General features: G+C 34.3%; 1 protein-coding gene across 1 annotated transcript; it reads left to right on the plus strand.

Annotated features, from left to right (window-relative positions):
* The first annotated feature begins 73 nt into the window (after positions 1-73).
* On the plus strand, positions 74-12,836 carry ice2 (interactor of little elongator complex ELL subunit 2). Its single transcript, XM_084094278.1, has 15 exons — positions 74-209; positions 286-387; positions 700-949; positions 1,060-1,179; positions 1,878-2,012; positions 2,112-2,228; positions 3,332-3,488; positions 3,573-3,757; positions 5,035-5,848; positions 6,361-6,527; positions 6,994-7,123; positions 9,830-9,914; positions 10,210-10,260; positions 10,658-10,898; positions 12,398-12,836. The coding sequence occupies exons 1-15, from the start codon at positions 196-198 to the stop codon at positions 12,617-12,619; spliced, it is 2,790 nt and encodes a 929-aa protein (XP_083950404.1). The 5' UTR covers positions 74-195; the 3' UTR covers positions 12,620-12,836.
* Positions 12,837-13,704: the final 868 nt, after the last annotated feature.

A 13,704-nucleotide genomic window follows, 5' to 3' on the forward strand; every position in this document is an offset into this window, starting at 1 on the left:
TATAATTACGATAAAAAAAATCCAGCCGTTTGATCAGAAGCGGAACCGTTGTTTCATGTTTTGTTTCTTCCCGGAGGATTCAATCGGCGCACTGTTATGATGTGAGGAATGTCAGCGTGCGACAAACAAGAGTCAGTCGGTACAATGATTTAACGATGATGTGAACTACATAAAAATTAAAAAAAAATCTGCGCCATGGAGTTAAAATGGTAGGTGACAATATGGTTCTCTAAATAAACACGTTTTATTGATAATTGTACTGAAGATAGTCTTGTTTGTCCGCAGGGAAGATGCTGCTCTCACTGGTCCTCTCGTGTTCTCGAGAGATGTGTTTGACAAGTTCACTCTCGCGCCTAACATTAAAGAACTATATGCTCTTTTACACAGGTGAGTGACTGTGGTCGTATCTTACTCACATTTACCACGGAAACTGTAGTTAAACCGTGTTATTCATATTTAAGACATAATAGCCACATATAAAACATCTTAATTAACAACCATGATTACAACTATAAAACAACCAATTCTATGATATGGGAAAATAGTAGCCTAAATACTTGAATGTACAACATTTCAATGAAATTACCAGGGTAAGTTTTCTGTATACTGTAATTGACAATATATTGGGATATTGTGACACACACACACACACACACACACATATACATATATATATATATATGATTATTTCTTTGAAAGCTCTGATGCAGCAGAAGCACAGACTGTGAAATGTGATGAAGATTCAGACATTAACACGCTTGCATCAGATGAGGCCTCGTCTGAATGCAAACCAACTGAAAATCGTGTTCAGCCCAAACCTGTGAAGACTACTGAGATTCCAACTTTCCCTGAGCCTCTAGTGCCCTACCCTTGCTTTAGCAGCATCAACGTAAAGCAGCGCCGATCATATCTCAACATTCTCAACGGCAAGGTTACCACAGCTTCAAAGGTAGACCATCTCAAGTGCTGATCGCCTGTAATACTGGGACAGTTTTGATCACTGTACATGGATGCAAGGCAGAGTTCGTGTTGTAATTCATTTTGTGTCTTATTTCTAAGCCTTTGATGGAGCGTGTGAAGAATGAAGTGACAGAGTTTATGAAATACCTACAAGATGTTTCTAGAGCATGTGCTGATGGGTACAACTATATGCCACCAGGCAGCATCCGCTACTCTGAGGTATACTCAAAAGTTCTGTTGTTTTAATTTTATTATTTTTTAAATATTTCAATTTTATTATTGTTTATAAATATTTGATTGATAATTTTTGTACATTTAATTATTTTGTTTTATTATTTTTCTTTATTTCATTATTGTTTTTGAATATTTGATTGATTTTTGTACATTTTAATTTTAGTTTTATTATTTTTTGGTAATTTTTCTTTATTACGTTATCAATTTTTTTTTTTTATTGATGATTTTTGTATATTTTAATTTTATTATTTTTCTTTATTTCATTATAATTTTTTAAATATTTGATTGATTTTTGTATATTTTAATAAAAATCTAATTAATACAAAAATTCTCTTTCACTATCATTTTGAATATTTTATTGATGGTTTTTGTATATTTTAATTCGATTTTTTATTATTTTATTATGTTAATTTATTTCATTATCATTTTTGAAAATTGTATTTTTTATTTTATTTTATTATTTTAATTTTTCTTTAATTTTTTATTATTTTATTGATGATCTTTTTTTATATTTTCATTTTATTTTGTATTATTTTATTTTATTATCTTTATTTATCTCATTATCATTTATGAATATTTTATTGATGATTTTTTTGTATATTTTAATTAAATTTTTTATTTCATTATTTCATTATCATTTTTGAATATTTGATTGGTGATTGTTTTTATATTTCCCCCAACAGGAATATTTTACAGCCTGCTTGGAACATGTGAAGAGTTACCCACAGTTTTACAGCATTCAAGAGATTACTAGCTTGACCAGTGTAAAGTTTGTGTGTGAAATGTCTCTCAACTTTGAGAAACAGCTTCTCGCTATGGTACCTATACACTATAGTTATTTTTGTATTATTAACTTAAATGTGTGAATGTGATATACTGCTGTTTGTTTCATCTATGTCTACTGTTACTCTCCTCAGGGTAAAATAGACATGCTAGACAAAAAAGTGATCCCAGAAGACACCCACCTGGCAGTAGACTATGAGGCCGTGTCAAATGTGGTTCCTCCAGCTAAAAAAGCAACTTCAGCACAAACTGTACGTGGCCTGTCTGTGATTGTGTGGTTTTTACTGTCAATTTTTGTGTTTTTTGGTCTTTATATGGATGAATTTCAGATAAAATGGCCATATTTTACCCCATAATGTTTTTTCTTCTTCTTATTTGTATTTTGTCATTGTCATGAAACTAATGACAAAATACAAACATACAATTGCACACATTTTATACAAAAAATATTTTGTCTTTTTATTAAAAAATCAATCCTTTTTTAATAACTTAATTGAATTAAATTCAGCACAAATACTACCATTGTATATAGACATTATTACATACCATTTAAATAATTATGAATATTATTATTACTATTAGTATACCAAGTATACCAACTTGATGAATTGTCATAAAAAATGTCATTATAATATAATACAAATATAATAATATATAATATTAACAACAACAAAAAATAAATGGGCTTCATTTTCCTTATGCAAGGTGGAAATATTTGCAGGTGAAAAGGATCCAAATGACCTTTTTTAGGAATACAATAATGTAGTGCAATAAAATATGAATCATGCTAAAATAGGCTTCATTTTTCTTATGTAAAATATATTCTTACTTTATGCAGGTGAAAAAGGACCCAAATGTGTCCTCTCACAAATATAATAATAATAATAAACCCAAAAAAAGAACCCAAATATGTAATTTTACAAACAAAATATAATACAAAATATATAAATCATTCTAAAATAGGCTTCATTTTCATTGTGCTATATATATATATATATATATTATGAATGTGCAGACGAAGAAGGGCCAAAATATGTTTCTTTCTTTAGATTCACCCATGTAATTGCTAACTTAAAAAGCATGTAGGTTTCTATCTTGCAAAATGTGATCTTAACCACTAGGTGGCACTGCTGCCTTTGTTCTGAATTATCCCTCTAAAATATTTGATAGAATAAACATAGTAACTGGGCCCATTAACCAGGAACTGGAGCCCATGACTGAGGGGCCCAAGACCTCCAATAAGAGAAGTAGGAGCCACCTAAAAATCTGTCCTTTCACCTCATGAATTCATTTAATGTGCCTGTAGAAATCAAAGTTCTTGAGTCTGAATCCTGATGTCTCTTGATTTCTGCAGGCCATCAGCAATGACAGCAACGCGGAAAAACTCAGCGCCACTTATGAGCCACAAGTGTGTTTATCCAAAGAGGCTTTCCTTCAGCTCCTGAATAACAGCACAGAGTTCACGGAAGCATGGGAGCTGCCCATTTGGGTCAAAATGAATCCTAATAAAGGTGAGGGCTCATTTCATGAGACCAGAAGATTGTAATCCAGACAGTTAAGAGAGTCAGTCACAGTGAATGTGGTGTGGTTAACAGGCAGCAGTCAGAGTAAGACGGCATACATTGATCCGCCTCTGCTGAAGACAGAGATGAGCTGGAGAGAGAGGAGTCTGCTGTTTCACGAGGAGAGCGTCAAGCTGACATTCAAGAAGACTGTGTCACGACCCGTATTTTTCCTCACTTCAGAAGAGATATCCTTAGAAATGAACCCCCCTCCTGAGGTAAGGTCAATTCAGGGAAGTAGAGGAACACAAAACACCAAACAGTGGAATGAGGAATAAATAAATAATAAATATTGCAGATTATTTATTAATTCATTTTTGTTATTGGCTCATAAAAAAAAAAAAAAATATATATATATATATATATATATATATATATATATATATATATATATATATATATAATCAAACTTTTGAATGGTTGTGAAAAAACTTTTAAGCAGCAAAAATGGGTTTGAACATTAATAATAATAAATGTTTTTATGTATGTATATACACTGAACAAAATTATAAATGCAACACTATTGTTTTTGCCCCCATTTTTCATGAGCTGAACTCAAAGATCTAAGACTTTTTCTATGTACACAAAAGGCCTATTTCTCTCAAATATTGTTCACAAATCTGTCTAAATCTGTGTTAGTGAGCACTTCTCCTTTGCCGAGATAATCCATCCATCTCACAGGTGTGGCATATCAAGATGCTGATTAAACAGCATGATTATTGCACAGGTGTGCCTTAGGCTGGCCACAATAAAAGGCCACTCTAAAATGTGCAGTTTTACTGTATTGGGGGGGTCCGGGGGGACTAACGCAGTGTTATCTCACAAACACAGATTTAGACAGATTTGTGAACAATATTTGAGAGAAATAGGCCTTTTGTGTAAGACATTTGTCTTAGATCTTTGAGTTCAGCTCATGAAAAATGGGGGCAAAAACAAAACTGTTGCGTTTATCATTTTGTTCAGTGTATGTACGTATGTGTGTGCTTAACAGATTTATTATTTTATTATTATTAAAGCTGGTAACTTGGTATTAGCCAACACTATCATCAAAAATAAATAATAAAATTACAGGAGGATTCTGAAAGCATAACATTTAAAGCACAGTCCATATTAATATGTTATTGTCTCACAGGAACAATAATTGCAGTTACTGTGGTATTTCTATGGTAAACTATGATTAAAATAGTAGATTGAAAAAAATGGCAACCTAAAAATGGTAACATCTACATTAACTGATTTTATTCAAGTCAAAAATATTATTATACATCACTGAATCAACTTAAATACATACAGTTATACCATCAAAACTGTTCTTTTTTTCAGGTAGAAAAAGCTCTTTAAGGTAACAACTGCAGGTTAGCACTCTTTATAGTGTGCAGTTTTGTAATGAAAACATCTGCTAAATAAATAAATGTCAAATAAGAGTGAGTGAAACAAATATTTAAAATATAAAGTTATATTGTGAATAATATTTACTTCGCTTTACTGTGCCCAGGACAAAAACTCCAGGAATGTGGTTGCATTTGATGATGCTGGAATGGATTTTGAGACTGATCTAACAGACCTGGAGTCATTTGGGGAATCCTTCAAGCCCAGTAAGAAAGTGAAGGAACAGAATGAACCAAAAACAGCTTGTACAAATCCATCTCAACTTACCACAAGCCCCAAGAAACAGACAGACTCTTTAGGTACGTCAAAGCACACCTCAACGTCTCAAAACACTCCCACAGAACCCCTTGAGTTGACCGTGGCTGAGGAACAAGGAGAAACCGACTCGTCTTTGGCTGACGGAGAAAACGATGCGATGCATGAAAGTGCGAGTGAAGATTCAAAAGTGTCTTCTGTTCAGTGTCCTCCCACCAAGCGGCCTAGACGGATAATGGAAGACAAGGGTGACCAGGATTCGGATTCTGACGAAGAACGACTAGTTATCGATCACATAGTCTCCTCACAGACCCAGGTGACACCAGGCGAGGTGAACTCCCCCCGAGCGCCCGACCCAGCAACAACAGGCCTCACTAACTCTCTGGGCAAAGGAACAAAGAAAGGCATCAAAAGGCCAAGAATATCCGGCGAGTGCGATCAGCTCGGACAGATTTTACGGATGCAGGACGCCATGCTGAAATCCACCCCCAGCAAGAACCAGGAGGCTGTGAAAGCGCCTGTCCCAGAAGATAAACCTCCAGAACCTAAAACACACTCCCTGGTCAAACAGTGTGTGACCTCGTACCTGGAGTCCAGAGAGGGACAGGGAGAGGACGGTACACTGCCTGCAGCCGTTCCTGTGCTGGTGGCCCCTCAAAGAAAACGTTAGTGCTTAATACACTCTCACATTTTGTGAGGTTATTCAAATATTTCATATTTTGAAATAATACTTTTTTTCTGAATTTTAACATAAATCTGAATTGACAAAATCAGTAACTGACAAAGAATGAAAGTCAAAAATCAAGTCATCATCATTTTCAGTCTTTGAATAATCAAGTTTAAATTATAATATTGTCATTTTTAATGTTTGTTATTTTTGTGCCGAATTTTTATTATTGCAGGTTTAAATATCTTGATTAAATATATATATATATATATATATATATATATATATATATATATCTCAGAATTGAAAATGTATATTTTATACTATATATACTTATATTAAATAATATGCATTTAAAATAATATCTATCTATTTAGCTGTCTGTCTTTATCTATCATCTGTATGTACATATCTATCTGTTTGTCTGTCTGACTGTCTATCTGCCTTGTGTCTCTATCTATCTATCTATCTATCTATCTATCTATCTATCTATCTGTCTGTGTGTCGCAGGTCTTCTGAGGGAGGATCTTCAGGTCACTGCTGAGGATGAGATGGACTATGATCCTCCAGCAGAGGGCAGCGTTCTGTACAAACTCTACAGTCTGCTGGACGTTCTGCTCATGGTGCGCAGCAGTGTGGACATCGCTCATCCGAGACACGACAGAGAGACCTTCAGGGTGAGCTGGACCCATGCCAATACACAGACACAATACACCTTTTGTGAAAATGTTGCTTTATTTGGCCCAGGTTGAAGAGTTTAAAACATCATCAGACTTGTCAGATCCTGTGTAAACACCCACAATGCATCTTATTATTATTAGTTATCATTTTCGACTGATTTTTAGCAACCCTTTATTGACATTATTATTGGATTTGAGTCTGTATGTCAATATGTCAGGTATTATTTTTATATTTTGACCAGGGTTGAGTAATGTCCACCACTCCCTTTATTTAAACAGTCTGCTTTCCTGTGCGGAGCTGTAGAGTCGACTTTTAAGTCTTATCAGTGTATTAACAGACTCTTTCCAAACGTAGGTCAAAACTGCTTGTTCTAAAAAAGAAGCTCTTCTGCATCTGTTTATAGAGTATAGTGACTCATAAATGCCGTTTGAGTGTATAATGATTGAGTCTGGTTTTATTTAGGCCGTCCCAGTGCATGTCTTACCCAAGCTGGAGTATCAGCTGTGCTACGGAGCCGAGAGTCTGACCCACACCGAGGCCTGTCAGCTGTGGGCCGAGAAACTTCTGCACTCCAGTACCGTGTCTTTCATAAGTAAGAGACTTGATGGAATCTGTGTTTTTTCCCCTTTAGTGGTCATGAAAAGTTATGACATTTTATTGTGACTCTGTCATGAATCTGTTTGATGCAAAGGTCACCAGATATAGAGAAGAAAGTATGCAATCTATAAGCAATCTCTTAAACTTCAGTAGCAAAAATGTCTGTTTAGACTGTTTCAATAAATCAGTTTATATGTAATTCAACTGATTCACAGTTGAATTATTATATAATTTAATTACTTTTAATTTTATAATTTTTGCCATTATAAAGACAAAAAATGCTTTAAAAATGTTGTAGTAAAATATATGTTAAAAAAAATTAATCAATAACTGATTTGTTTGCATTAGCTATCAAATCAAATTAAAGCATGTTTCATGCTTTAAAATGTTGTAGTAAAAATATATGTAGGTGGACATTTTGATTCAGTTGATTTTTGTTGTTGCATCAAATCAAATTAAAGCATTTTATTTTGATTTGCTTTAAAAGTTGTAGTAAAAACATATGCAAGCAAAAAAATGCTGCTTATTATTTTATCATATTGGTTCATTTTTTATAATTATTTTTTTTATTATTTTATCATTTGTATATAGAATTGTTTTTATAAAATAATTTTAATTTTACTGTATTTTACTTCTTACTTGAATCTGCTTTGCTACAATGGCTGAAATGGTTCCTTTAATTAAAAAACAAACAAACTACTTTTTAAACCGTTTTAGGCAAATCACAAGACTGACAAATATTAGTTGTATCAAGCCGCAAAATACCATCAGAAAAGTTCAAATCACATTTTTTTTAATCAAGCAAATTTACACAGGCAGAAGTATGTTTTTTTTTCTCAAGTGTTAGTTTTGGTAATCGGGGAGTCAGCACAAAAGCGAACTTCCCACAAACTCCCAGCATGCCTCTCTCATGACCCATGACTCACTGTTTTGAGTCAGGGTTGCCATAGCTACCAACATTACAGCTTTGAAAGGGGCTGCTGAAGAATGCATCTGTATGTATGACATGTCATTGTGGGTGTAGGGCTACTTGGGTTTCAACGTCAGTAGGGGGAAAAAGAGGAAAAGATACTCCTTTTCTGACTGCTGAACTTTGGAGCATTTAGCTAAATTTATATATAGTAAAGGTAGATAGATCTGTGATGTTTGTATCCACCTTATGGAAGCCTATAACATTCACAGAGACACTAAGAATGCTTGTAATATGTGTGACAGCAGTCTGTGCCTGTAGGTGTAAATATCTCTGAATCACAGAAGAATGCAGAAGAGCCTCGCTCTGACATACCGTTTGCTTTAGAGATTCTTCTAGGCTTATTAAAGGAATCTGGTCTTTTCTTTGGGTCTAGTCCAGGATCCAGCCCTACTGATAACAGAACATGCTGGTGCAGTTCAGAACAGTTTGTACTTCTACACATTTCTGTTCTTGGCACCATTTTATTAAATCTAGTGCACTTCATGTGTTCTGAAATATTTGCATGAGCATATGTAAGTGAAATAATATCGCTTGTGAAAAAGTACTTATTACAGAAATATACTTCAAAAGAATATACTTAAGTGCGAACTGAATGCAATGTTTCAGACATTTAATTGCATTTCATTTAAAATTAAATTGATATGCTTAAATGTATAATTACACTGTAACGGAGACACGTTGTTACTGTAATTATGTTTAAATACTGAGTAATATTAACTACATGTACTTACTCTAGGGGTAGGATTAAGGGTTTGGTTGAGGGTTAGTTGCATGCAATTGTGCATAATTTACTGTTATTACTATAGTAACTACATGCAAGGTGTAAAGGACACTGTAAAATAAAGAGTTTCCAAATAAAGTAACAAAAAATAGAAGCCAAAGCAGCGAGTGTTGGAACACAGACAAAGCGAGTGATACAAACACCAGAGATGCACAATATATCTGCATTATATCAGTTATTGGCATTTTTTTAAATTATTAATAATCCATAGATATAAACTGCTCCAATTGTGGCTCATCGACAGACTAGAGCAGCATCTCTCATACACAGATGAACAAGTACGGGTGTGGAGACCGCCTTCTTCTGGCATGAACTCTGAACGACACCATCATTGTGAAATATTAGGAGACATAGATACAATAGACGGACACAACGTGTGAACAATTGTGAAACATCAATGTTTCTCACAGTCTGTGTTGCGAGTCAATACATGTCCTTTTGTTCTGCATCACCGTTGATGCAGAATTAGATGTTCTTCAGTTTTTGTAATGGACTACGAGCTGGTTTAAGGCTCTGCAGCGGTCTTAATATCGTTTTATTTGTATTATTTAGTATTTAATATTTTGCATTAGCTTTTATCTTTGGTTTTAGTTAAAGTGTTTTTGTCATTTATAGTTTTTGTTTTAAATAGATTTATTTAGCTTTAATTTATTTCAGTTTTAGTAGTTCAGCTCAAACTTATTTTGTTTCAGTTAGTTGCCCAGCAACATTTCAACATTTAAGTTTTTCGTCTATTATTTATATTTTATTTCATCTTCATTTTAACTAATGAAAATGTACTAGTGCTTTTAGTTCACAATAACAACACTGCTTTGCAGACTTGTTTTAGATATTGACTGGTACATAGAAGTGTAGCCTAACCAACCATTATGGAAAATGAACTGAAGTATTATCATTATTAAAAGATTATAGACTATTAAAAAAAAACTATCTATTTGTGTGTGTAGGTCGCATCAATGCACACACCTCAGAAGTGGTGCAGATGCAGAAGTTACCTGACGACTGGATTCAGAACATCACCTGTGACTTCAAGTGAGTAAATCTCTGGAACATAGAAAGTGTTTAAATAAAACCCTGATTCGAGAACGTTTTAGCCGTTTTTATTTATAGTGCATTCATGTTTGACAACTTTTCCCATATATTTATCTGACATGTTGTAATATTATTATAATATATATTAGTTTTTATATTTAAATATATAAAAAATAATTATTATTATTATATTAATAATTATATATATATATATATATATATATATAATTAATTAATATTATGCTATATCTCTTCAAACAAGTTTTAATGGAATTTAATGTGATTTCTTTTTCAGGCCAACTAGATGTTTGAACACACTCTACCACTTAATGAAAAAAGTCTCAGCGTGAGTTTCTTTTACTTCTTATATCCATTTAAATTTGTTACTTTACCATTTGCAAGATTTGCATTTCTAATGTGAAATTAGTCTTTCAATCAGTCCTTAAAAGTGTGTGAAAGTGTGCAATTTCTGTGCTGACAAGCCGAAAGAACATTCCCCATGCCATTGATAAGGCAAACAGATAGTCCCGCCCAAAATACATGCCATTGGTTGAGTCACTGGTTCTGAGTTGAGCTGGTGGAGATATTGAAACATCTCTGCATATTAAGCTGGGATATGTGAAAGTATTTTAAGATTAAAAATGACACAAATCAACTTTAGGTTTTACATGCTGTGTATTTGCATTTAATAAAGCAGCCAATCTCTATGCGTTTGTGCTTATGTCTTTTACCACCTTTCCCAGTTTACAGGAAGGACGGTACCTGATGGTCCACAAACCTCGTGAGGGTTTTGTGACCATCTACAAAGCCAGCAATGAGACCAAGCCTGCTCGCAGTTTGTACCACCTGCAGACTGCACACTGCAGACCCCCTGCTGTGTCGTCAGGGATTCCCTGGGTTCCCTTAGACCACTTGCATGTCCTGCCATTTCACCAGAAACACAACAGACCGCCCTGCACCTTCCCCCCACGTCCACCCGCTCAGGTATGACCATCTTGGCCCATGTGTGCTCCAGACATGTTGAAGCACAGTGCTTATGTGGGAAATTTGGGTTCGAATTTAGCCTGCAACATACCGTTTATCCAGTATTTCCAGAGGTGGTGTGGTGTAGTGATTATAAGAGTTGATCATTTGAGGGTTGCTGGTTCGCATATATGCTCCAGACATGTTGAACCACAGTGCTTATGTGGGTTCGAATTTAGCCTGCAACATACCTTTTATCCAATATTTCCAGGTAGCTCAGATTTGATAACTGGAAGGTTGCTGATTCGAGCAATGTCTTGAGCCCTTGAGCACTTAAAGTCTTGTTTTAAAGTTGTTTTAAAGGGATATACATATTTTACTCAAATATATTCACACACTCACAGTCAACATGAAAAATCAGAGTGGACATTGTTTCTATGAAATCCCAAAAAACAACATTGCAGAGTTACCACACCCATTCTCTCTAGCAGGACGATCTGTCAGTTATGCCATGAATGTGTTTGAGTAACAAGTGATGGTGCAAGAGTAAGTTAACTTTAGTAGTGCCTAACTTTGTTTCACTTAATTTCAAAGTGTCGTCTTAGCTATAGCGATGCTTGATATAGCAAACACTGCTCATACTTAGGATTACCGTTTCTACATCTCTAACCTCAGGTATTATACAACGGACGTGAATGATTATAATAGCACATCGCAACCAACTGCAAAATTTGTGGTATTACTAATCTTTACTCATTTCCCTTATTTTTGCATTTAGACCTTTGACTTCATCTAAAGCTTCCTTAAAGTTTATTTTAATAACACTGATAATTTAATAACTGTTAAATGTAGTCTTTAACAAATGTCAAGAATATCTATTTTTCATGTTGTACTTTTATAATGCCTAAATTCACTTTAAAAAAAATCAATCATTCTAACCGTTTTACGACAAAATAGTGTCAAATTTTAATATCAGCCATTTATCGATTACATGACATGAAAATAATTATCAGTATCTGAGAATTTTAATTTGGTGCATCTCTAAATTTAAAATTTCACTGGTTGTTTTTGAATGATTGTGGTTGTTCTCTTCATACGCTGGTCTAATGCTCTAGCAACATGTGCCGGGACAGGTTGGAACGATCACACCCGTCCTACTCTACACTCTGTTACACTCTTACATCATTGCATTTGTCCCGACTGAAGCACTGCATGAGAAAACCTAACACTTAAAATTTAATTGAAGCATAAACCTACACCAGAATCTGGGAGGTGCCTTGATTGTGTAAACTACTGAGCTTAGTGCTCACACTGTCCTGTAAAGACATGTCCACTCTTTACGCATGTCCTGAGGTATGCTGGGACATTGGCAAGAGATCAGATCTCTCTGATTCTCCAGTTCATGGACATCCACTATTGGGATTTGAACCAACAAACCTTTAGTCTAAAACTGCAGTACTACCATACAAATTGTGTTATATCATGATTTATCAAATGTAACTTTTCTACTTTTCATACAGGCAAAAGCTGGTACAGGACCTAAAAAATGGCAAGGAAAAAACGCTGTCAGACCACCACAACCAGCCAGCTCAACTAAAACAGGCAATCTGAATCAATCACCTAAAAAGAAGAATAAAAAAGGCTTTCGTAAGGCACAGGGATGGAAGGACAACATGAGAGTCAAGCTAATGAAAGACCTGCAAAAAAGCCAAAGCGGTGAAGATGGAAAGACACCATCTTGATTTCTGTACTTGATTTTTGTTTTTTCAAAAGCACTTTCTACCATTTGATATTATATACAACCAACAAAAAACAATGTTGTGTATAACGTTGCGTATGACTACATTTTGTACATTTTAAAAGAATCCTTGACCACACTGAAACGGCTAACATTTAAAATTTGTTCTATTTTGTATTATTTTGTCAGCAGTAAATAAAATAATATGTTGTTTAATATAACATTTAACTGCAACTGAAGAGGAGAAATGCGTCACGTTTCTCTTTTGACATTCAGTTGTAGATCGTGCCAAGGAATGTGACAGAAGCAGTTTTTAAGAAGTATTAACCTGAAAGTATTTGTAATCATTACATTTAAGGAAATTTAGCTAGATAACATTCTATTTCCACATTTATTATAAATGATTTATCCATGCACATCATTATATTTAATTCATGTGCCCTCATAATCGAATCAGAATAACTTTCCCTCCCTTTTGCAGTGACATCTCTCCTTTTATGACGCGTTTACTGGCGTGAGGGCGGGATCAACCTGTCACTCACATGAGATCCCATCCAATCAAGTCCCGCCCTACATTTTCTTCTTGTTTATGAAGCCTTTTCACTCGGATATACATCCCAATAAGGAAGAAAAGACTAATCGCAACTTCATTCCACCAATAGCAAAAAACAAATTTATTTTTTCTTGTTCAAGTAGCTGTTTTTACTTGGACAAAGTATGTCACAATAGAGAAGAAACTTTCATACTCGTAAAGAATAGTCTTAAATAAATGTTTAAAGTGATGTAAAAACACATGAGAGGACTTCAGTTAAAATCAGTGAAAAGCTGTTACTCTACACAACCTTGGCCGCCCCTTATGGTGGGATCACATGAGAACACATGACCAGCTGAATACTACACATTTATTCTCTGTAACCACACTTGTGTTTGTTGAATACATTAACCATGAGTTGGTACATCAGCAAATAGGATTTTTGCGAGTATGATGCTCCTATTGTGCTCTTAGTTTCAGCTGTGATCATTAAACCAATTCTAAACAATTCAAAACTAATTAATCATTAATTAATAGCTTTTATTTTTATATTTCCA

The sequence above is a fragment of the Abramis brama genome (genome assembly GCF_963993115.1).
Source record: "Abramis brama genome assembly, chromosome: 20".
NCBI lineage: Eukaryota > Metazoa > Chordata > Actinopteri > Cypriniformes > Leuciscidae > Abramis > Abramis brama.